Here is a 25319-nt window from a genome sequence, read left to right as displayed (position 1 = left end):
CTTTTTTTTCTTTATTATACAAGCAAAACAAAAAAAGTACTAATATCTTTTGGGTTATCAAACTTCAATTAAGAGCCTGAAGACACAGATAGTTTATGAATCAGGTATTTTAAAATATTTCTCCTTCTTCTTAGCTTTCCCACCATCTTCCACCAAAATGAAACACCACAAGAAACATCTCTACTATTTTAAATATTAATAATCCAAAGAACAGCTAACATTTATTAAAAACTTATTAAGTGCCAGGTACTACCCAGGGTCACAGAGACAGGAAACCAGGATTCAAACCCAGGCAGCATGAATCTTGCTTTTAATTAGCTTACAAACCCTAGTAGCTCTTATCTTTAAAACTTTTTTCTCTTGATCCCCTTTCAACTATTGTATTTCTCTTTCTGCTCCCTCAAAGAATTGTCTCCAATTTCTTCAATTCTTCTCCTCTCTTTAGTAAATGACAAACCTGCTCAGGCCTGTTCTAGAGACATTCTTGACTCATGATTTCTGTCATTCCCCACATCCAATTCACTGGCAAATCCTCTTAGCCCCACCTTTAAAACAAATAACAGTCTGGCCATGTCTCATCATTTCTGTCACTACCAGGGGTCCATTATCTGTTCTTTGATCCCATCACTCACTTTAACTTAAGGCTTTTGCACTTGCTGTTACCTCTGCCTGGAATGCTGCTTCCTCAGATATTCATAAGTCTGGTAATCTCACTTCTTCCAGGTCTCCAAGTCCAATGGTACCTTATCAGTTAGGTATTCCTTGTCTAGTCTAAACAAACAGCAACATCTCCATTCCTGGTTTATGTTTTTTCATAGCAATTATGTAACATTCTCTACATGTACTTTATGTTTTTGTCCTGTGGTCACCTTTCTGCCCCCTTCCATAGACTGCAGTCTTCATGAGGACAAGGAATTGATTTCATTTGCTCAATGCTGTTCGTGCAGAGAAATGACTGGTATATAGTACGGTTCTTAAATTTTTAAATATTTCTATCAAATGAAAACTACTTATAATTATCAAATTATAAGCCACAATCAGAAGACTAAACTAAATTTAAACAGGAAATACTATTCATGGTTTTAGAAACATCAGCCCCCGAAATATAAAATCACATTTACAGTTTCAAGGTCTTCATATTTCTGTAAGCAACATTCGCAATATCCTTTCTTTTTTTTCTCTTTCAAATGGAGCTGAATTGGGGTTCCATCTTGTTTATCACCATCTGTTTGGATTCTGGCAACAGAAATACATGGTAAAAGAATTAACTACTTAACATGAGGGATACTTGGTAAAATTTATAGAATCACCCAGTAATTTGACTAGAGATTTGTATTAGCAAATACCTTTAATGAATGTAAATTCTTAAAATTTAAAGAATTTTAAAGATATCTGGAGAATATTTCAGATATCTTAAGAGAAACAACACATTATTATCATCAAGTACCTTCCCCTACATCTAAAGTGCCCAAACTTGACACACTTAAAACAGATTCAGCTTTCAAATCTTGCATAGGGCGATAAAAATATAAAATACACAAGAGGAAAATTAACCATAATAGTGATTGGGGACAGATACACAGCCACACACACACAACACCATGGTGTAAAATATGTTATTGTAAACGCTTGCTTAAAAAAAAAAAAAAAAAAAATTACTTGAGATGATATTCTGAATATTTCTTCTGAAAGATTCAAACCAACCTTAGTTTAACTTGAGTTTGCTTTTGGATGCTAGATGGCTTATCCACATCAAATGGACTGCAGGGCTTCTGGACAGAATAATTTATAAAAGGCATGTTGGTCAACTGAAGATAAAACGGCCTATAAAATCTAAAACAATAACAACACAAATACATGAGATTCTCTATGATGAAAGTAAACAAGTCTTAGTTATATAATTCAACTGGAGTCTGAAATAATCAACAGAAATCAGTTTGGCTTACCTTCTAGGAGCCAATTTCTAGGTCTGATTTTGAATTGCATTTTTGTTCACAATAACACATTTCTTAAAAAAAGCATTCAACACATCTTTGGCACTTCAGTAGTACCCAAAAGAATTAGCCACACATGTTTAAAATGTCTAATTGAGAAAGTGGAAAGAGTTATTTTATTTTTCCCATGTAAAACTATTTTATTTATATCTATATTCTTCATTAAGATTGTCCTACAAATATATCTTTCAGAGTGATATAGTTTTGGAAAACTACCAAATTAGATGCTATATTCAGATTTTGTATTTCTAAATTGTTGGGTGATATTGAGTAGATTCTGACTTACAGTGTTCCCATGTGACAGAGTAGAACTGCCCCATGGAATTTTTACATCCTTACATCTTTTACATCTTTAAAGAAGCAGATTGCCAGGTCTTCCACTCACCGAGCTGCTGGGTGGGTTCAAGCCGCAGACCTTTTGGTTAGCAGCCGAGCACTTAACCACTGTGCCATCAGGGCTCCTTGTATTTACAAGTAATACCTAACAATTTATTTTTCACAAAGGTGGGAGCAATCTTTAAGTCCACTGCCGTCGAGTCGATTCCAACTCATAGCAACCCTATAGTAGTAGTTCTAAATTGTATGGTATTGCATTAAGCCAGAAAATGGTTATTTGAGATAGATACTAAAAAATGAGTTGCTTCCATTATTTCTCTGAAGCAGGTATTTCAAAGAAATACTGTCTACAGCATACTAAAACTAAATCTGTTCCTTGAGCCCAAATTAATTAATGCTACTTTTTTTACTTTCTGTAACTTGTACCACAGGAACATTAATATAGATCTAGCATCCAAAAACCAAACCTAACCCATTGCCGTCGAGTCGTTTCTGACTCATAGCAAGCCTACAGGACAGAGTGAAATTGCCCCATAGGGTTTCCAAAAGGAGCTGCCGGTAGATTCAAACTACCAACCTTTTGGTTGGCAGCTGAATTCTTTTTTTTTGTTTTTTAATTGTGCTTTAAGTGCAAGTTTACAACTGAAGTCAGTTTCTCACAAAAAATTACATACACAGTTATGTGACCCTAGTTATTCTCCCTACAATGTGACAGCACATGCCTTCTCTCCACCCTGTATTTCCCATGTCTATTCAGCCAGCTCCTGTCCCCCTCTGCCTTCTCATCTACCTCCAGACAGGAGCTGTCCACACAGTCTCATGTGTCTACTTGAGCTAAGAAGCACACTCCTCACCAGTATCATTTTATGTCTTATAAAAAAAAAAAAAAAAAAATGCTCAGTCTAATCTTTGTCTAAAGAGGTGAGCAGCCAAATTCTTTACCACTGTACTACCAAGGCTCCAAATCTAGCATAAAGGTACCTAATTAGCTCATAAAAGTACCTAACTTACTGTTAGGTACTTTTATGAGCTACTTTAATTAGTTAGGAAAGTTTCCCTTTTAGTATTGTACTGGAATTGTACAGATGAGACTTATACTTACTGGCACATATCTTCCACCTTTACAAAAGGCTTTTTCAGTCTACCTGCTTAAAAAAATACAAAATAAAATATTAAGTACTTGTAAACACAGGATTCTTATTTTATTTTTAAAAATACTCTAGTCAAGAAAACAACTTACAAGTATCCATTTCAAAATTTTAAGCCTCAGGGCAAGTATTTTCTAGTATCACCCAATTCCAAAAATAACAAGAGCGCTTTATATTTTGAGATTCTTAAACTGAACGGAGCCTTCATAGAATGGAGGATGATCTATTAACTCAAATAGGAAAACAATTCCACCTTTATTTTCACTAGCCACTAACTGAAATTTAACATTTCCCTAGATATGAATATAATCAACAAATCACATTAGTATCAGCAGCACCTGTAACTGTGATATCAATAGACATTTTCATATTATATTCATTATTGCAAATATCTCAAAGCATCAATATGCTCATCGCTTCAAAATTACAGTAACAATCAGAATCACTGCTAGAACTTGTTTTTAATGTGGTGATAAAGAAGCATCTATATCACTATATATAATAACAAAAAATATTATAACCACATTTTGGTAATTGGTTTTCTTGGTAATTCAGTGATTTTCCTGTATGCTTTTTAAAACCTTATTCTGAGGAGGGGTCCACAAACTTCACCTGACTGCCACAGGGGTCATCCATGTTACAGAAGAAGGTTAAGAACCTCTGAATAAATCACTTACAAGGTTTCTTTACAGGATTTTTTATGATTTATAGGATTTGTTCTATTTTCTAAAAGCAAACCAAACATGTTTAAGGCTATCAAAATACTTACTTTTTGTTTTCTGAGTACAGACTCTTTTCCCCTTTAAACAAAAAGCAAAAATAAAGATTTAGTGAACATACTTGGTTTGAAAGTATAATGTCTAACAGCAACTGCAATTTCAATATCCTCAAGATAAAAACAATTTTATAGAAAAAATGCTATATAAGCACAGATTACTTAAGTTTTATGGAAAAAAACATTTGTTTTTAAAAATCAACTCAACCAAAGAAATTAAACTATCATAAATACATATACATATACATACATACATATATATGTGTACATAGTTGTGATTTCTCTCCTTTTCCTTTCAGTTTTATCAGTTTTTGATTCATGTATTTTGAAGCTTGCTATCAGGTGTGTACACATTTAGTATTCTTTTATCTTCTTGGTAAATTGACTCTTATCATCGTGTAAGGTCCCTCTCCAACCCCCAAAAACCAAACCCGTTGCCGTCAAGTCGATTCAGACTCACAGTGACCCTGTAGGACAGAGTAGAACTGCCCCATATAGTCTCCAAGGAGTGCCTGGTGGATTTGAACTGCCGACCTTTTTGTTAGCAACCATAGCTCTTAACCACTATGCCACCAGGGTTTCCTAAGGCCCCTCTCAGTCCCTGGTAATATTCCTTATTCTGAAATCTCCTTTGTCTGATATTAATATAGACAGTCCAGCTTTCTTTTGATTGGTGTTTGCATACTTTATCTTTTTATATCCTTCTACCTTTAACATATTTAGTCTTTACATTAAAATGAGTTTCTTGTATAGTATTTGTCTTTTTTTAAGTTTGGCAATCTCTTTTCATTGGTATGTTTAATTGCTTTATACTTAATGCAACTGTTAAAATGGTTGGCTTTAGACCTGCCAATTTACTATTAAATTTCTGTTGATGCCCTCTGTTTTTTATTCCTCCATTTCCCCCTTTCCTGGCTTTTTTTGGATTATTTGAAAATTTATCTATTGGCTCTTTACCCCTATTTTTTTGTTTGATTGATATGTTTTGCTTAGCAGTTGCTATGGAATTTACAATATGCATACATAGCCTTTCACAATCTATTTAAAATTAATATTTTACTCACTTCAAAAAAAAAAATAGCCTTATAACTATTTTAGATACTTTTTAAAATTAGTTTAAAAATTAAAGAAAGACATACCACATCTCTCACGGAAGTGCTTGACTTCTTTAGTAAATACAACTCTTTTTTCTTTTGTTCCATGTAGTATCTAATATCTTTATTAAAAAAAAAGAAGGAGTTAAGCACTATTTTTATTTATTATAGTTGTAGTAAATCAGATGACGTGCTCTGCTCCTAGGGCTGCTCTCTTGGTGGTATGACATCCCCCACTCTGCTGCCTTCCCTTTTACCTCTTGTAAGATAAAAGGTGGTGCAGCCCACATCCCAGGGAAACTCTCTTTACATTGGATCAGGGATGTGACCTTAGTAAGGGTGTTAAAATCCCACTCTAATCATCTTTAACATAAAATTACAATCACAAAATGGAGGACAACCACACAATACTGGGAATCACGGCCTAACCAAGTTGACACATAGTTTTTGGGGGACACAAATCAACCTACAACAGTACTTATAAAAAATATTGTAAAAAAAAAATTATAAAATCTTTACCATCAATATGCAGAATTTTCACTCCCCAGGATAAGGCATTTGATAATATACTATTTGAAGGAATAAAATCCTATAAAAAAAATAAAGTTTGATAGTTTTTATAGAAAATCACTATTTTAAATGAGATAAAATTTAAAAATCAACCTCAATTATTTGATTCTTAATGTCACAGAGGCTGTTATTCAGAATAGACCCTACAGAGTTACAATAGCAAGGAGGACATTAAATTTTTTCTTTTAGAATTTCTAAAATCAATCCTGCTTACTAGACTCAAGTTCTTGACAATTTAATGCTCATCACAGGGCAAATTTTAAAAAGAAATTATTTCATTTAAAAATACAAAAATGCAACAAGCTTCAATTGTCTTTGGTAATACTTTAAAAGGCCACAAGATGGAGATGTTTCTTCAGGAAAAGTTTAGGCTTTTCCGATAAAAATGAGGAATGAAAGTTTTCAAAAGCATCTCTAATTTGTACTTCAGTTTTTAATAGCAGAATATACAGTGTGAATTTTAAAGTTCCAACTTACATGGTCCTTGATAGCTTTTTCAACTAGTAATTTTCCTCTGCTTAAACACACCTATAAAAAGACCAAAAAAATTTAAAAAAGAAAAAGTTATAACAGTACTTCACTGGAGAACAGATTAGAAAGATAAAATAGCTAAAGTAAATAGATACATCTTATTTCTATAACTCTTAATGGCTATCAATACATTAAGTATATAGAGACAAGTGATTTCTTTGAGATCTACTATTAAAAAGCTTGTTTCATGGTTTTTTAGTTGTGCAACTAAACTCAATAGAATGAACCCCATGAGATTAATTTGATAGCAAATTCTATTCTACACAAAAATAAAGTAGCAAGGTTCTACTGGAATTTTGTACCTATAAATAGCTTAACATTTTAGTCTACTACCAAACTGAAGATTTAAGAATGTGAACAGCTAAACTTTATATATACTGTTTTTACATGGTATTGTGCTTTTTAAATAAAACACTAGAAAAAAGTTGAAAGGCTATGAACAACAATGAATTTGAAACTAATCACTGGTGGATAGCCTTTTTGCTCCAGAAAACATTCACTGAAAGACTGTGTGGTCTTTTCCACTTCTTTGACTTTTTTCCTTTCTTTCTATTACGTATTTTCCTTTTTTAAAGTGCTTTCATTTATGTAACTCATTTCTTCCACGTTTCCTTCTCATTTTCCCTCTTCCCAAATGGCTGTAATATATAAGTTGAGGACAATACTTTAAAATGACCATTACATTTCAATCTAAAGAGGACATAAATTAATAAACATTTTATCTCAATCTCTCTCCCTCCACACACCCAACTGAATCAAGATTTAATTTATCCTTCCATGTAGCTTCCCATGTATTGGCAATCGAGTGGAAGGGATATAGTGTCAATCATTTTGAAACAGGGGTTGACAAACATTGTCTATAAAATAGGTTTTGTAGGCCATATAGTCTCTGTAGCAACTATTTAATTCTACCTCTGTAGTAGCCACAGACAACATACAAATGAATAGATGTGGTAGTGTTCTAACAGGACTTTACTTATGGACAATGAAATTTGAATTTCATATAATTTCCACGTCACAAAATATTCTTGGTTTGATTTTTTTTTTTTCCCTCCAACCACTGAAAATGTAAAATCATGCTTAGCTTGCAGGCTGTACAAGTGGGCTAGATTTGGCCTGTAGGCAACAGTTTACTTGCTCTTCCTCTGAAAACAATGACCCCTCTTTAAACAGTGACCTGCTGTAACTTACTCTAAAAATTAAAGACATCCCTAAGTACCTACAGGGTATGACTACACAAGTAATATTAGGAAATATTTACCTTTCTGTAGGATTCCAACTTTATTAATGACTGGAAAACCATACACGATATAGGTATTATTCTCCCTAAACGAACTCTGCTGCTAGCCTGCTCTTGAAAATCAAGACATCCTCAAGTTATAGTCTTTGTGAGAATCTCAAAGCATATTTAAGATACTTACTGAGTCTGGAGATTTAAATGAGCTTCCATCATGGCTGGGATGAGGTGAAGTGGTTTCTGCATTATACGCAGATTCTGGACTTGGTACAGGGGAAATTCGGCTCAAGGTTTGTGCAAATTTAGCTTCCTTTTTATTTGAAATGAGATAACTGATGTCTTTGCTCAGAAATTCTTCAACTCGCTAGAGAAAAGTATTTTTAGGATAAAAACCATAAATTGCTTCATATGCTAGGCACAATGTAAAATTTCAAAGAATTTGACTATCTTGTAAATTGGTGATTTTTATACTGTGTTCTTCCAAACCTCAAGTGCTGAAGAAGAGCAATGGAAGTTCTAACTACACAACAGCATGTGCTAGACACTATTTTTAAGTGCTTCATATATTCTAATTAATTTAATCCATTTAACAACCCAATGGTACCAATAATATCCTCATTTTGCAGAAAACTGAGGCAGAGACAAATTAAGTGATTAGCTACAATAGTAAGTAACAGAATTTGAACATAGTTGTTCTGACTCACATGTATACCTGAAGCAGCACTTTATACAATAACAGAAATGTTCTTTAACCACACCAATATAGTAGCAACCTGTCCCATGTGGCTACTAAGCAGCTGTTACGTGGTTAGTGAGTAACTGAATTTTAAATTGTATTTAATCATAATTAATTTAATGTAGTTAAATAAACTGAAATAGCTACATGTGGTTATACCATATGGTATATGATTATACCATAGTGTATAACACAACTATAAGTCATTAACTCTAACATGTGCCAGAGAGAATCTTTGCCCTTATCATTGTAAAATTGTTTGAACAGAATTTCCCTACTAAAACGTCTGAAAATCACTGTTCAAATGTCTGAATTTATACTCACGTACTAACGTCAATGCTGTTGAAGATCACTGTCATCCGGGACAGGGAAAATTAAATTTAAGTAGAAGTAAATACTATTAAGAGTTAACTATGTAAATAAACCAAAGACTTCTAAAAATATTTTAAACAGCTGTATCCAATGTCTCTGTAATATCACAATATAAATAGGAAAAATAAAATGAAACAAATTGTATAATAAATTAACTTCGTGTAAGCACTGAACAGATATTGCTGCTGAGACTAACAGTCCCCTATTTAAGTGCAAATCACCACTTCCTTTTTTTCTGAGCAACATTCTTTTTCACTTGACCAGCAAATATGTATCCACATTTATTTCTTCTGAGTGCTGCAAACTCAAATGCATACAAGGGCCAGGCAAGAATATAAATAAGTCAAACAATTTATACACCAAATACTTTCTTAATTTTCATATACTGCCAGAGATTCTAGTTTTTCAAGGGAACCCCAATCTCCTGGTCCGTAATTAAAATTAAAATACCTCTACCACCACTTGGTAGTGCAGTGGTTAAGACCTCAGACTGCTAACCAAAAGGTTTCCACCAGCTGCTCTGTGGAGAACCTACAGGGCAGTTCTACTCTATCCTACAGGGTTGCTATGAGTCAGAACCAACTCCACACCAGTGGGTTTGGTTTGGTTTGGTTTGGGTACCACCACAACAGTGTGAAAACCGAACACATCCACAGGCTACCAGTGTGGTGGTGGTGGTGTTAGTTGCCCTCGATTGATTCTGACTCATGGTGACCCCATGTGTACTGTCCAATTTATACTTTGCTCTCTTGTGCTCACTTGTAAAGGTTCTAGATCCCACTTGAGTATTTAGACAAAACTGTTTAAATAATGAACCTACATGTGGTTGGTTTCAAGTCCTTCTCCGGTACTATTTATTGTTGCTGTTAGGTTCCCTCCAGGAAGTTCTGACTCACAGCAACCTCATGTACAACAGAAGGAAACACTGCCCGATTCTGTGCCATTCTCCCAATTGTTGTTATGCTTGAATTGAGCCCAGTACTGCAGCTACTGTGTCAATCCAGCTTGTTAATGGTCTTCTTTTTTCTCACTGACACTCTACCAAGCATGATGTCCTTCTCCAATCCCTCCTGATAATACATCCAAAGTACACGAGATTAAGTCTTGCCATCCTTGCTTCTAAGGAGCACTGTGGCTGTACTTCTTCCAAGATGGATCTGTTCATTCTATGGGCAGTCAATGGTATATTCAATATTTTTTGCCAATAGCATAGTTCAAAGCCGTCAACTCTTCTTTGGCCTTGCTTACTCACTGTCCAGCTTTCACATGCATATGAAAACACCATGACTTAGGTCAGGCACACCTTAGGCCTTAAGTGACATCTCTGCTTTTAAACACTTTAAAGAGGTCCTTTGCATCAGATTTGCCCAAAGCAACATGTCCCTTGATTTCTTCACTGCTGCTTCCAAGAGTTTTGACTCTGGATCCAAGTAAAACGAAATCTTTTACAACTTCAATCTTTTCTCTGTTTATCATGATGTGGCTTTTTGGTCCAGTTGTGAAGATTCTGTTTTCTTTTCAAGTGCAATCCATACTGAAGACTGTAGTCTTTGATCTTCATCAGTAAATGGTTCAAGTCCTCTTGACTTTCAGCAAACAAAGTTGTGTCATCTGCATAATGCAGGTTGTTGATAACTCTTCCTCCAATCCTGATGCCCCATTCTTCTTCATATACTCCAGTTTCTCGAATTACTTACTCAGCATGTAGACTGTGTAAGTATGGTGAATGGAGAGACACTTCCAGTGGTCCCTCTTACAACAAAGACCCAAAACAAGTGAATTGATTATATATGACAATCTAGGAGCCCTGAACATCAAAGGCAAAGTTGAGGTATCAGACTGAGTGGCAGGGAGCAGAAGAGACAGTTCAGAAGCAGTGAGAAGTTGCCAGACCTGACCCGGCGAGAACCTGCACCCCACAGGCTGATTCCACCGGCGCAAGCGCCTTGAAGCAAAAACTGGCATTTGGAACACATTTTCCACATCGGGAGAGATCAAGCAACGAAAAGTTCACTCATGCCTCCGGCATCAGTGAAAAACGGCGCTCTCGGCAAAAGATAAGTACTAGCATCTAATCTACCGTGTGAACCCACAAAACACCCCTCTGGGAAAAAGCTCTCTCCTGTTTAACTGATCCCTCCCTGCTCTGCACCGGGTCCGAGCAAGCTTCAATGATAGCTGCTTTCCTTGGGCTGGAAGTAGGACCTGTTGCGTGCCCTGAGCCATCCTCCTGGCCTTGGAGAAGGAACAAACAAACGGGCAAAAAAAAAAATCTGACAGCTCCCCTAAGCCGGGAACTCAGATCAGAAACAGCTCCTTTGCCTAGGCACAGGCATAAGCGGTCCACGGACTTTGAATGACTTTCATCCCTGCATAGACCTTTGTGGGCCCATTTCAGTAGCGTAGGCCCTCATTAGCACAATACGACAAGGTATATACCTGAAGTCTAACTTCAACTGTTTCAGCTATATGGTGGAGAGGCAGGTTCATGACGTTCGACACCACCCTGCCTATTAGGCAGAGTCTTCACTTACCCACATCAGGGGTCTGAGGACTGGTGGCTTCACCCATGCCATCTAGCCACCCTCGACAGGGGTCCAAGGATAAGTGGTGCCTCCCAGTACTTATAGCCAACAACACTGGGTACCCATAGTCCGGCTGCAAAACCCACCCACCTAGGTGCTCTAAGTAACAGGGATACTTTCCTCACAGACACTCGGGCAGTTGTCAGTCCCCTGCCTTGCTCAGCACGTAACCTCGTACCACAGCTAGATACCTGTGCCTACACCCATCACCCCTACTCGTCTAGGAGTGTAGGTGAAAGCTTGTACCACACACTTGGTAACTGACTACCTGGATACCTGAGCTGAATCCATACAAGGAAAGTAAACGGACTCCTGGGCTCATATACCTAGTAAGAGCTCCAACAACCTGGTGACAGGACATTAGAGCTTCAAAGGCACCAATAATCAAAAAAACAGCTCACTCAAACAGCCTATCTGGGCATATCAAAACAAAACAAGAAGCTAGGACACAGTAAGCAAACAGAATAAATGAATACAGTAACTTCTTGATGGCTCAGAGACAACAGTCAATATCAAATCACATAAAGTGGCAGACCATGATGGCTTCAGCAAGCTCCTGAAACAAAGAATGAAGAAACCCTCCAGATGAAGAGAACTTCCTGAAACTACCAGAGGTAAACAAAAAACCAAACCCAGTGCCGTTGTGTCAATTCCGACTCATAGTGACCCTATAGGATGGACCAGAACTGCCCCATAAAGTTTCCAAGCAGTGCCTGGCAGATTTGAACTGCCGACCCTTGGGTTAGCAGCTATAGCACTTAACCACTACACCACCAGGGTTTCCATACCAGAGGTAGAATACAAAAAAATTAAGATACAGAAGTCTTCAAGAGATCAGGAAGGACATCAGACAAAATGCAAAATGAGCCAAGGAATACATAAACATAGCATTAGAGGAACTTAAGATTAGAGAAGAACATGATGACAAATTTAATAGGCTGGAAGAATCCAGAGAGAGACAGCAAACAGAAATTCAGAAGATTAACAATCAAATTTCAGAATTAGACAACTTGATAGAAAGTCATAGGAACGGAATTGATAGTGGAAGTCAGAATTACTGAGATTGAAGATAAAGCATTTGATACCAACATATTTGAATAAAATCAGATAAAACAATTTCAAAAAATGAAGAAACAGTAAGAATTATGCTGGGATTTTATCAAGGGAAATAACCTATGAGTGACTGGAGAACCAGAACAGGGAGGGATAACAGAAAATACAGACAGAACTGTTGAAGATCTGTTCACAGAAAGCTTCCCTGATATCACGAAAGATGTGAAGATATCTATCCAAGATGCTCATCAAACCCCACAAAAGGTGGATCTCAAAAGAAAGTCACCAAGACATAGTATAACCGAACTTGCCGAAACCAAAGATAAAGAGCTTTAAGAGCAGCTACGGATAAACGAAAAGTCACCTACAAAGGAGAGTCAATAAGACTAAGTTCAGACTACTCAGCAGGAACCATGCAGGTAAGAAGGCAATGGGATGACATATATAAAGCCTTGAAGGAAAAAAATTGCCAGCCAAGAATTACATATCCAGCAAAATTGCCTCTCAAATATGAAGGCGAAATTAGGAATATTTCTAGATAAACAGAAGTTTTAGAGAATTTGCAAAAACCAAATCAGAATTACAAGAAATACTAAAGGGAGTCCTCCTGTTAGAAAAGCATTAACATCAGATAACAACCCAAGACTAGAACACAGGATAGAGCAACCATAGGTCAACCAGATAGGGAAATCAGAGAAATCAAGGCTAAAATGCTCCAAACAGGGAAACAGGGATGTCATTATGTAAAAGATGACAACATTAAATCAAAAAAGAAGGTTTAAAAAATGTAGTCATAAATCTTCCATATGAAGAGGAAGTCAAGGTGATATTTAAAAAATATGATTTAAACTTAAAAAATAGGGGTAAATATTAAGGTAACAAGATTGTGTAAAAACGGTGAAAGGATACAACCCTGATACACACTTTCCTGACTTTAAACCATGCACTACTCCCTTGTTCCGTTCAAACTGCCTCTTGATCTATGAACAGGTTCTGCATGAACACAATTAAGTGTTCTTGAATTTCCATTCTTCACAATGCTGTCCATACTTTGTTATGATGATCCACACAGCCAAATACCTTTGCACAGTCAATAAATCACGGGTAAACTTCTGGCATTCTCTCCTTTCAGCCAAGATCCATCTGACATTGTTACAATAACTCTGGGTACTCCTTCCCTCTTCTTTTGATGGTTTCTGCATCATTTAATTTTTTCCCTGTAGAATGCTTCAATATTACAACTTGAGGCTTGAATTTTTTCTTCAGTTCTTTCAGCTTGAGAAATGCTGAGGTTGTTCTTCCCTTTTGGTTTTCTAACTCCAGGTCTTTGTAAATTTCACTATAATACTTTACTTTGTTTTCTCCAGGCGCCCTTTGAAATCTTCTCTTCAGTTCTTCCACTTCATCGTTTCTTCCTTTTGCTTATCCACTCCAAGTTCAAGAGCAACTTTAAGAGTCCTTTCTGACCTCCATTTTGGTCTTTTTTTCCTTTCCTGTCTTTTTAATGACCTCTTCCTTTCTTCACGTATGACATCCTTGATGTCATTCCACCACTTGTCTGGTCTTCAGTTACTAGTGTTCAATGTGTTAAATCTATTCTTGTGATGGTCTCTAAATTGAGGTGGGATATACTCAAGGCAGGAAACCCTGGTGGCGTAGTGGTTAAGTGCTACAGCTGCTAACCAAGAGGTCAGCAGTTCAAATCCACCAGGCACTCCTTGGAAACTCTATGGGGCAGTTCTACTCTGTCCTAAAGCGTCGCTATGAGTTGGAATCGAATCGATGGCAGTGGGTTTTATACTCAAGGCTGTACTTTGGCTCTCATGAACCTGTTCTAATTTTCTTTAACGTCAACTTGAATTTGCATATGAGCAATGATGGTCTTGTTCTGACTGATATTGAGCTTTTCCATCATCTCTTTCTACAGATGTAGTCAATTTGATTCCTGTGTACTCCATCTGCTGACGTCCCCAGGTACAGTCGCTGTTCATGTTGTTGAAAAAAGGTATTTGCAATGAAGAAGTCATTAGACTTGCAAAATTCTATCATGCGATCTCTGTCACCATTTCTATCACTAAGGCCATATTTTCCATCTACAGATCCTTCTTCGTTTCCAGCTTTCGCATTTCAATCAACAGTAATTATCAATGTAACCTGACTGCATGTTCAACCACCTTTAGACTGCAGAAGTTGGTAAAATCTTCAACTTCTTCATCTTCGGGCTTAATGGGTAAATTTGAATAAGAGTCGTATTAACTGGTCTTCCTTGTAGGTGTATGGACATTATTCTATCACTGACAGCGTTGTAGTTCAGAATAGATTTGAAATTTTCTTTTTGACAGTGAATGCAACTCCATTCCTCTTTAATATGTCTTCCCTGGCATAGGAGACTATATGATTGTCTGATTCAAAATGTCCAATACCAGTCCATTTCAGCTTGCTAACACCTAGGATATCGACGTGTGTATGTTCCACTTCATTTCTGACAATTTCCAATCTTCCTAAATTCATGCTTCGTACATTCCACATTCCGATTATTAATTGATGTTTGCAGCTGTTTCTTTTCATTTTGAGATACTATCTATAACTGCTATTTTCCTTGCCACTATTTAAAGGTATTTCCCCATTATTTCAGAATTCACTACTGTGCTCTCAGTAGTTGAGTTTGTCAGATGTGTACACTTCAGATAAAAACCAAAAAACCAAACCCACTACCATTCAGTCAATTCTGACCGACAGTGACCCTATGGGACAGAGTAGAACTGCCCCATAGGGGGGTTTCCAAGGAGCAGCTGATGGATTCGAACTGCTGACCTTTCAGTTAGCAGCCAAGCACTTAACCACTGCATCATCAGGGCTCCTATTTAAGACTAGAGAAAAAAATACATAAAATGGCTGGTTAAACAAAAAGGCAATACCAATAATTATCTGAAGTAAGACAAATTGTAAAAGGATAAAGATCTTAAATAATCCTAAATAATATTTAAATTAAACATATAACTATTTCAAGGAATACCTAACTAAACTCTTATTTCTTAAAATAGAATTCTAATACTCTTAGTATCTAGACATAAAAGTTTTTTTATAGTTCACAAAGAAGATCTTCATGGCAAATTTTAGTGATAGAAAGTTAATGTGCTACAAAATGTGAAATCAAACCCATTGCCGTCAAGTTGATTCCACCTCATAGTGACCCTATAGGTCAGATTAGAACTGCCCCATAAAGTTTCCAAAGAGTGCCTGGTGGATCTGAACTGCCAACCTTTTGATTAGCAGCTGTTTAACACTTAACCACTATGCCACCAGGGTTTCTGTTAATGTACTAGAGGCAGAAAATAGGGCCTAGATAGACGATGTACATCACTGAGTTATCAGAAAGATAATCTGGAGGGTGTTAGAATTCGATAAAAAATGTTTAAAGAGAAATTCAGCAATAAAGTTTATAAATCAAGTTCAGTTGAAAATCCAGAGCTTTGTGGGAGAATTTGGCAACTTATGTCCTTAATAAGTTTTCCCCTAAATTCAAACCATTTTAGCATAAAGGTCTGAAATATAGCTTAAAAAAAAAAGTCCTTCAACTATTATCTAGGGCAGAAGTAATTTCAAAATTTGTTTTTTGGAAAGGCCTTAGGAACTGCTGTGGGGATGGGAGGAGAGATAGAGAAAGGAGCAGGGGCAGCTGGTCCCTCGCTCTAGTGTCTGTACTGTTGTTTCACCAGAGCAGTTCCCTTTTTTTTTTTTAACCACCTTTACACATTGGACTTCGAAACAATTTTGTTTGAAGGGTTCCACTGCTAAAAACACAAGTTTAAAAATCACTGATTTAGACAAGAAGGACTAAAGAGTAATTCATCATTTTTGAAAAATCTGTCACATTATACTAAATAGCTACTTTGTACCATTAGTAGCTAAAGGAACAGAATGGAGCAGTGGTATGTTATTTTGGGAATTAGGAGATTAATCATGCTGTGATGGGGCCATTTAACTTCTCTGGACCTCGGTACTTCATTTCTAAAATGAAAAGGTCTTTACTCAATGTCTAAGGTCCTGAACACATTAAGACATTCCTGACAGGTGGTACAGTCAATATGGTGCCAGGCTTATAAAACATGACCTTTAGGAATGCAGCCATATGGTCATTATGATACATGCAACTATTATACAAGCCTGTGACAATGTTTTAGTTTAACAAAATGAATAGCAAAAAAGTAGTTAGAATAACTTTTCAAAGATAGATAAGTAAAATATCACATCAACACAAAATTTCAAGAAACTTGTTACACATTCTTGTTCAAACTTCTAGTCTGCGAACAACAGACTCTATTCAGAAAACTTTTATTCAAAGATGGTGACCTTAAGAAACTCAGTCCAGCAGAAACAAATCTTTTAAACAGAAAGACATAAGAAATAAATTAATAAAATCACAACAGCCTCACTTACTAAAATTCACCCAATATTAACCCAGGTCCTAAGAAAAATCTGAGAATTTTGTCCATGTTTTATAATTTCCTAATCATCTAAACAAAGAGCCCTATGGTACAATGGCTAAACACTCAGCTACTAACTGAAGGGTTCCTCCCATAAAGATTACAGCCTAGAAAACCCTATGGGGTAGTTCTATTGTGTCACACGGGGTTGCTATGAGTTGAAAAGCGACTCACAGCACCTAACAACAGCAATAATCATCTAATCAATGTGCAATGTAGGAAATAAATAGGTTTTTCAGGTTCTTAATTCAAAATTGTTCCCTTAATGACATTCATTCTGTTGAGACAATATCCCTCAAAAGCAATTTTAACACTGTGGTTTGAACTGGTCTTCTGTGTCCTGTAGTAACATACTTACTGTTATACTACTCCATACAAATTTATGCAGCTCCCCAATAAACATAATCAAGGAGTTCTTGTCATTTGGAGGGCATCCCGACATTACAGTAAGATAATCGGCGGTTCCATTAGGATAAGGGAGTCTCCTTTCTCAAAATTTGGGAACTTTACACTAGGCTACAAACGACAGAGATCTGAAAGTTTTGTCAAGCTACAAAAGTTAATTTTTTTTTTTTTCCCAGCAATAATAAGAAGCTGATAAAAAGTTTAAGCTTGGGCTGACAGATTTTTACAAGTTTTTCAAAGTGAGGATTTTAAATGACTGCGTATTACATTAAAAAGTACTAGTTACAATTTTTTTCCTTGTTTGTCAAAGTGTGTGGTTTTAACTTACCCCGCCTAGATCTTTAATGTCTTTTTGCAGTTTTTCAGATATTGAGACAGAAGGTAAGTCAAGGTAAAATACTTTCCCCCAAAGTGGCTTGTATTTGAATTTTTCTGGTTTGTTGCTGTCAGTTTTCAGAGACTTCAGAGATGGTCTGTTTTTTTCATTATTGACTTGGATTCCACCTGTTATTAAACATGTTTAGGATTAGATCATGTTTTATGCAAACAGAAAATGTTCTATTATTAAATAATTATTTATTTACAGAAAAGTCTCGATCAGCAGGAAATTTTTTTTCACTAAGGCACAGAACTATAAAAAACCTTTTACAAAGATTTTCCTCCTTCGAATGTGAACGCCATGAGTATTCATGCAACAAATATTTATTGAGCATCTGCTCTTCTGTTGAACACTCAAAACTTGCACTTAAAGTACTAAACACTTAGTTATGCAGAAAACTTCTGTTACCCAGAATGACTTTGTCCTCAAGGGTTCATGACTATCGGAGTTTTAGTTTCATATACAGTTTGTGTATTATGAACTATTAAGGGTCAGTGCAAGAACCAGTCACCATTCACTTCATTATTTCCACTGAAAACGAAACTGAGATTCAAGGAAATGCTTTAAAAATTAACTTTTAGAACACAATCTCTTCATAAATTCATATACATATTAAAAAAGAAAAACTTAGAGACTGGAATGTTTCACCAAATAAGTGATGGAAAATGGAAACGCACTTTTGTTTCCTATTTGTCCATAACGTTGGAAACAATGTGTTTGAAATACACTTCCGCTTACCTTTAAGAGCGAAGAAAAATAAACTTAAGACCAAAAATCCACCCACAATCACCCCAATCTGTTCATGAAGTGAAAAGCCACAAACACGTCTGTCTTTAAATTGAGGGCTGAGTCTGCAGCTTCAGAGGGCCTGAGCCGAGTCTCAGCGTCTGTGGGACGGCCGGGAAGGAGGCACCGCAGTACCCCGGCAAGTTCTGGGGTCCGCACATCGTTCCCTAGTTTTACAACCAACCGAAGACCCGGAATCTGGGGCTTGCTGGGCATGGAGGGCGCACGGGCTGGGCCGGACCCCGGACCCTTTCTGTGGCAAAACCTTGAACGGAGCCTTCCTTCAGGCCACGTCTCCACAAAGAAGAAAGGAAGGCCGCAAAAGCTGGAAAAGAAAATAAGTGGACCGGACAAGAAAACTCTGAGGGATCAATGGTGGAGTCATTGAAGGAAGAAGAGGATTAAATGGCCTGCGGGCGGAGGAGGGGCTTCGTACCCTGGAAATGTCCTTTGCCGTGGATCCTCATGGCTCCGGAGTTCATGGCAGCCACCCGGCACCTACATGCTGGGTCCGGAGATGGTGTCGCGCCGGACTGCCGGGAAAACACGGCTCCTTCGGTCCTGTGACAGGCTCGCTACTTCCTTCGTTCCGCGGTCAGCGGCCACCTCGCAGTAGAGATGCCGCGTCTACGGGCCGGGCCTCCAAGGCCGAATCCGGCTCCAAGGCGCGGAAGAGAAACGGGCGAAGCACAAGCGAGTGGGCTGCGGCGGTTGAAGATTTGAAAACGCGTCACGCAGCCGCGGCGCCGATACGCGCGCCCCGCCCTCCCTGACGCTGCGCGCCGCGCCCCGCCCCCACGTGCCCGTCTCCTCTTGTCCCGCCCCCGTAGTGCCCGCTTTCTCGCGGCACTCGACCCGATCCTCTCGTGCCCGCTTCCTCGGGTCGCGCGGCCGCTCCTCTTGTGCCCGCCTACTCTTGCCCGCTTCCGCTCACCTGGCGCCCCGACCCCGTCGTGCCCCCTTCTCGCTCCCCGAGCCCCGCCCCTGTCGTGCCCGCCCCCTCGCGCCGCGCGCCCCGCCCCCACGGGTCGCGTCTCCGCCCCCTCTCGTCCCCCAGTGCGATGTCCTCTGTGCAGCAGGCCGGGTCCTCGCGCAGCCTTCTGGAGTCCTGGTGGCTGCGTATTGACTAACCCTAGTGAATGCGGTTAGCGTTGGAGACTTTCCCAGGCTGCCGCCAGGGTCATTCCCATTTTTTAGAGTTGCCTGGATCGCCTGCCCTCCAGCCGCCTCCTCCACCAGGTACGCTCATTTCCCACCGGTCGGATGCCGGAGAGGCAAGCCGCACTGTGGCTGCGGCCGATCCCAGACTCAGCCTGGGGCCGGGGCCGGAGCCGGGGCCGGAGCCGGAGCCGGAGCCGGAGCCGGGGCGGGGCCGGGGCCGGAGCCGGGGCCGGGGCGGGGCCGGGGCCGGAGCCGGAGCCGGAGCCGGGGCCGGAGCCGGAGCCGGAGCCGGAGCCGGATGGCGAGAGGCCCTACTATCTGCGCTTCGGGTTGCAGAGCGTAGTTTTCCCGCGGTTGCCTCTGAGCCCTCCGACTTAGGGACAGGCTGCGGAGGGACTTCCCAGGATGAAAGGGGTGTAGGAGCGAGGGCCCGGCCAGGTGGCCCCCAGCCCTGACTGAAAAGCCGATCCATAGCGCCTTCAGGTTGATTTGTGCCATTTGGCACTTGACTGTGGCCTGCTCTTTTGACGTTTTCTGTGCGCAGGTTTCTGTTTTCGTAATATTTTGTGTAAGTTTATGTCAACAATAATGGAAAGGGAGTATAATCTGAAAACTCAAGTCTGGGGTTCTCGACCGACTATTTCCCAGCTATGGTAGTGAGACTTTGGTTAAATTACCTAATCACCATGAGTCTCAGTTTTCTCGTTTGTAAAACAGGCATAATTGGTTTGTGGTAAGAATTAAAATGTTTGTGAAAGAGTACCTTGTAAATGGGAAAAATGTTTCACACACACGCAAAGTCAATTGGGGGTGGTATGTTCTTTCTTGGAAACTTCCTAAGGAGGACGATGATGGTATATTGTACTACTTTGCATTCCTTTATAGCTCTTGGCCCTAATAGGCACTCACTGTTTAATAGCTGATTTTTACTTAGCAGCTCAAGAAAGTTAAAGAGTGCCAGTAGCATCGTTTTGCAAATTGGCACCTTAAGACGGGGTAGATTGTGATACCTTTAGCCAAAATGGAGAACACAAGAAGTGGATCACGTTTGCTGAGGGAAATGAGAGTTTTGTTTTGAACAGTTTTAGGTTGAAGGGCCTGGGGAGATAATCATGAAGTTAGACAGTTGGAGATATTTGTCCAACTTGGGAGAGAGGTCTGAGCTACAGAGAGAGGGAGAAAGATTGATTGTTTGAGAGACTGATTTCAAAGACATGCGGACTGGTCACTGATTCTTGTCATGGGGTAATGCATAAGAAGTTATCAGATCTTGAGAGGTGGGAGGAGGTTAATTTGAAAAAACATTCAACATTATATATTTTTTATTTGGAAAAATCTATTTTCAAATAACTACAGAAAAATCACAGGATTTTTATGTTTATTGAAATTTTTTAAAGGCTGAGAAACAGTAATATGGAATGTAGTTGAAACTATGGAAGGAGATTAAATTGTCCAGAAGAGCATGTGAAATAAGAAGGGAAGTGGCGATGAGCAGAGGATGATCGCATAATGAAAGAGATGGAGAAAAGGACAGAGAACTGGGAACAAAACTTATCTTCAGAAGCTACAGAGAACTGCAAATATTGAAATCATACAGGCTTCACTAACTATATGGCCTTAGGTAATTTTGAGCCTTAATTTTAATCTGTGAAAACGGGGTAATAATACTTCTCAGAATTGTTGTGAAGATCAAATGAGTCATTTTAGAAAGCTTAATTTAAATTCGTACAATGCGTAGCACAGAGTAAGAGCTCAGTTAAGTGCTGTCATGCTGGTGAACTCCACACCAGCCCTTCCATTGCTTGAAAAATAGGCCTTTGACTTTGTGTTTAAGATGTTATCGGTTTCCTCAGTGACAATTTCAGTAGGTGCAGGAGGTGGAACTAGCTAAGACTGATGGGCTTGAAGTGAGAGAGTATACCAGTTCAAAAAAATTTGTCAAGGTAGAGAAGTATAGTAATGGGGAAGGTAGTTTCGGATCTTTGGAAGTTTTAGGAGGTGTGGGAAAGATTTAAGCCTGTCCCTGTGTAAGGGGAGAAAAAACGGAAGCCTAGTTTCTGTTCTAGTGAAAGCTGAGTTACCTTGCTTATCTACTGTAATGGGGAATGACAGTAACATAGTCGTACCCTATGCTTTTAGCATACCCTTGACTGCACTCTAGGTGATAATGCCAAGATATGCATAAGTGGAAAGTCTGCCTTAATAGATAGTGTTAATAAGTTTGTAGACTGTAACCTGAGGTTAATTTTGAGAAATACTACTTTTGGAATCCAATTCTTTTAGAAGCCACAGGAAGAAGGACTTGGCCAATAAGGGTAGAAATCTCCTTACATAGCATATCAATAATTTGGTCTGTTGGTAAAAGTATAAGGTTTATGTTAAAGTCAATCTTGAAAATGTACAATCAAAAGAGTCCTTCAGATGAAAGGTATATATTCAAGAAGAAAAGACTGTCCTATAGGGTCTACTCTGTCCAATATGGTCACTGTGATTTGAAATCAACTCAACAGCAACAGGTAAGTAGGATATAGAATGAAGAAGAGACATAGAAAAGAGGAATTTCACAGGGAGTTGTTGAGGGAGGAGCGTATTGCAGAACATTTCTTTAAGAGGAGTGATTGATTTGCTTTCATAAAAATACTTTACATTCTGAGGTTACAGGAGAGCCAAAAGATATTAATGCTAGAATGGTCTCTCCCACTAGCCTATGTGCTCTCTGAAGAAGGGACAATGCCCCGCACATTGAAGAATGAAAAGACGGAAAGCAGAAAGTATGTTAATAGGGCTGTAGGGAATTTAGAGCAGTAGAGACTACATTTTGAGTTCTAGGCAATCCACTAAGATTTTTCTCAGTTTTTCTCCATCTCCCCTCAAGTCTTTGGTTATGTTGTCAATTTTCCACATTTTTCTTTGGATAAGATGAAAAGGAGACTGTCTTGGCTATCTAGTACTGCTATAACAAAAATACCACAAGTGGATGGTTTTAACAAAGTGAAATTTATTTTCTCACAGTCTACTCGGTTACAAGTCCAAATTCAGGGCGTCGGCTTCAGGGGAATGCTTTCTTTTTCTGTCGGCTCTGGAGGAAGGTCTTTGTCCTCAATCTTATCTTGTTCGAAGGGCTTCTCAGGTGCAGGGACCCCGTGTCCAAAGGACATGCTCTGCTTCTGGTGCTGCTTTGCGGTGGTATGAGGTTCCCCACTCTCTGCTTGTTTCCCTTCCCCTTTATCTCTTGAGAGATAAAAGGTGGTGCAGGCCACACCCCAGGGAAACTCCCTTTACCTTGGATCGGGGAAGTGACCTGAGTAAGGGTGGTGTTACAATCCCACCCTAATCCTCTCAACATAAAATTACAATCACAAAATGGAGGACAACCACACAATACTGGGAATGATGGCCTAACCAAGTTGATACACACATTTGGGGGGGGAGACTTAATTCAATCCATGGCATTCTACCCTTTGGCCCCCCAAAAATCACATCCTTGCAACATGTAAAACATATTTACCCCATCTGTGAAATCTAGAATACAAATTATCTGCTTCCAAAGGTACAATGGCAGAAGAGGCACAAGCTAGACATTTCCATTACAAATGGGAGAAACTGGAGGGAAAGAAGGGATAACAGGCACGAAGCAAGTCTGCAGAACACATTACATTAGCCCTCAAGGCTCTGCAAATAATCCTCTTTCCTCTGAGACCATTTACACAATGGTCGTGCCTTCCAGACTCTAGGTATTGGCCACACTCTCCAGATTCTGAGTGGAGGCCCCTTGGCCCTGGGCTTCAGCTCCCCCTTCTAGACCCACTGGGATGGCAGCTCTGCTCCCTTGGCTTTAGGCTCACAGGTTCTCCTAGTCCATCTGAGTGGCAACTCCACTTAGAAACACCAGAGGCCATGGCTTCACCCTTTGAAACCCCTGAGGTCACGGCCATGCCCTTTGAGACTGAGGCAGCTCGGGCAGCTCAGCTTCTTGTGTTCCTTGTCTCTTCAGCTTCTGTTTCCTGGTTTCTTGGCCTCTCCTTCTCCTCTAGCCTCACACCTGCATCTGCCCTGCTGGGGCAAGTGTTCCAAAGCTTAGTAGCTCCACCAGTAAGTGCCCAGAGGCACCCCACTCTGCCAGAAAGCCTCCTGCACACAGGTATTCAGCTCTCTGGCTCCATGGGTCAGCAAGCCTAGCTTCACTGATAAGTGCCCAGAGGCACCCCACTCTGCCAGGAGGCCTCCTGCGCACGGGCCCTCAGCTCTCCCGCTCCATGGGTTGGGTCCAGCTCCATTTTGCGCTGGTCTCCTGATTCTGCTGCTGCTGGTTCTGTGCTGTTGCTGCTTCTCTTCCGCTGCAGGTTCTCTGCTGTGCTGGTCCTCTGCCGCTGTTGCAGCTCTATCCATTCACAGTTTCAAAACTGCTTCCACATTTTAGGTGTCTGTTAGAGCAACACCCTACTCTCGGTACCAAATTCTGTCTTAGTTCTCTAGTGCTGCTATAACAGAAATACCACAAATGGATGGCTTTAACAAAGTGAAATCTATTTTCTCACAGTCTAATAGGTTACAGGTCCAAATTCAGGGCGTTGGCTCCAGGGGAAGGCTTTCTCTCTCTGTCGGCTCTGGAGGAAGGTCCTTGTCCTTAATCTTACCCCTGTCGGGGAGCTTCTCAGGCTCGAGGACCCTGTGCCCCAAAGGATGCGCTCTGCTCTTCGTGCTGCTTTCTTGGTGGTACGAGGTCCCCAACTCACTGCTTGTTTCCCTTTCCTTGAGAGATAAAAGGTGGTGCAGGCCACACCCCCGGGAAACCCCCTTTACCCTGGATTATGGAGGTGACCTGAGTAAGGGTGGTGTTACAATCCCACTCTAATCCTGTCAATACAAAATACAATCACAAAATGGAGGACAACCACACAATACTGGCAATCATGGCCTAACCAAGTTGATATACACATTTTTGGGAGGACATAATTCAATCCATGACAGAGACTTATTTTTCAGATCTCATTATAAGTAGATACATGTTATGATTTATATAACTTTTTTTCTAAAATAATTAATACATGTTATAAAGTCATCAACTCAATGGTGCTGGTTTGGGTTTAGATGTTATAAAATAATAAAAAGTCCAGTAACCTTAATTTTTTATTCTAAAAATTTACATATAGATTTCTGGCTTTTTTCCCCCGTATATTCTGAAGTATTGCTATAAGTAGTTAAATATCTTTTTCTGGCTTTAATTTTAGGTGAGCATATTCAAGTTGCCAGCTTTGCTGGGATGGGTGTCAACATAAAGCGCTATGCCTTTTAAGCATTGTATCCTAACATGTGTTTATTATTTTTCCACTTAAAAGAACTTTGTTGATATAAATGAGTGTACATTCGTATACTTGAAGATTGTACGTACATTTTAGGAATTAAAAAAAACGCAAATGTTCATATATACAGAAAAAAACGCAGAACAGTGAAAATGTACATATCACCTAGATTTTCAAAATTATTAACATTTTAGTATATTTGCTTTATTTTTTTCTGAAGTATTTTGAAGTAAATTACCACTGTTAAAACATTTCAGCCCTTAATGCTGCGGTAGGAATCTCTCAAAGAGCCCTGATGGGTCAAATGGTTAAGCACTCGGCTGGTAACCAAAAGATTGGTGGTTCAAACCCCCGCCCCCCACCACCA

General features: G+C 39.2%; 2 protein-coding genes across 11 annotated transcripts in view; one reads left to right on the top strand and one right to left on the bottom strand.

Moving 5' to 3' along the window:
- Positions 1 to 19232, bottom strand: part of DBF4 (DBF4 zinc finger) — a 28711-nt gene extending 9479 nt beyond the window's left edge. The window contains exons 1-10 of one of the 2 annotated variants that reach the window (XM_049893953.1): positions 18925 to 19232; positions 17652 to 17827; positions 7870 to 8049; positions 6395 to 6445; positions 5867 to 5936; positions 5393 to 5469; positions 4248 to 4278; positions 3433 to 3478; positions 1705 to 1833; positions 1122 to 1236 (exon numbers count right to left, since the gene is read on the bottom strand). In XM_049893953.1, coding sequence (XP_049749910.1) covers positions 1122 to 1236; positions 1705 to 1833; positions 3433 to 3478; positions 4248 to 4278; positions 5393 to 5469; positions 5867 to 5936; positions 6395 to 6445; positions 7870 to 8049; positions 17652 to 17827; positions 18925 to 18970 — 921 coding nt within the window. In that variant the 5' untranslated portion in view covers positions 18971 to 19232. Of the gene's footprint in view, positions 1 to 1121; positions 1237 to 1704; positions 1834 to 3432; positions 3479 to 4247; positions 4279 to 5392; positions 5470 to 5866; positions 5937 to 6394; positions 6446 to 7869; positions 8050 to 17651; positions 17828 to 18440; positions 18559 to 18924 lie in introns of those variants that run through there. The other variant, XM_049893954.1, reaches the window with a different exon arrangement.
- Positions 19233 to 19512: 280 nt separating this feature from the next.
- The window catches only part of SLC25A40 (solute carrier family 25 member 40), a 90976-nt gene continuing 85169 nt past the window's right edge, over positions 19513 to 25319 (top strand). For 7 of the 9 annotated variants that reach the window (XM_049893162.1, XM_049893161.1, XM_049893165.1 and 4 more), the window contains exons 1-2: positions 19513 to 19727; positions 21047 to 21270. The gene's annotated coding sequence lies outside the window, so the exon portion shown is untranslated. The remainder of the gene's footprint in view (positions 19728 to 21046; positions 21271 to 25319) is intronic. The other 2 variants (XM_049893159.1, XM_049893157.1) reach the window with 1 other exon arrangement.

The sequence above is a fragment of the Elephas maximus genome, chromosome 8 (genome assembly GCF_024166365.1).
Source record: "Elephas maximus indicus isolate mEleMax1 chromosome 8, mEleMax1 primary haplotype, whole genome shotgun sequence".
In the NCBI taxonomy this organism is placed as follows: Eukaryota; Metazoa; Chordata; class Mammalia; order Proboscidea; family Elephantidae; genus Elephas; species Elephas maximus.
Note: the sequence above shows the minus strand (reverse complement) of the source record. Positions and strands in the feature narration are given on the sequence as shown.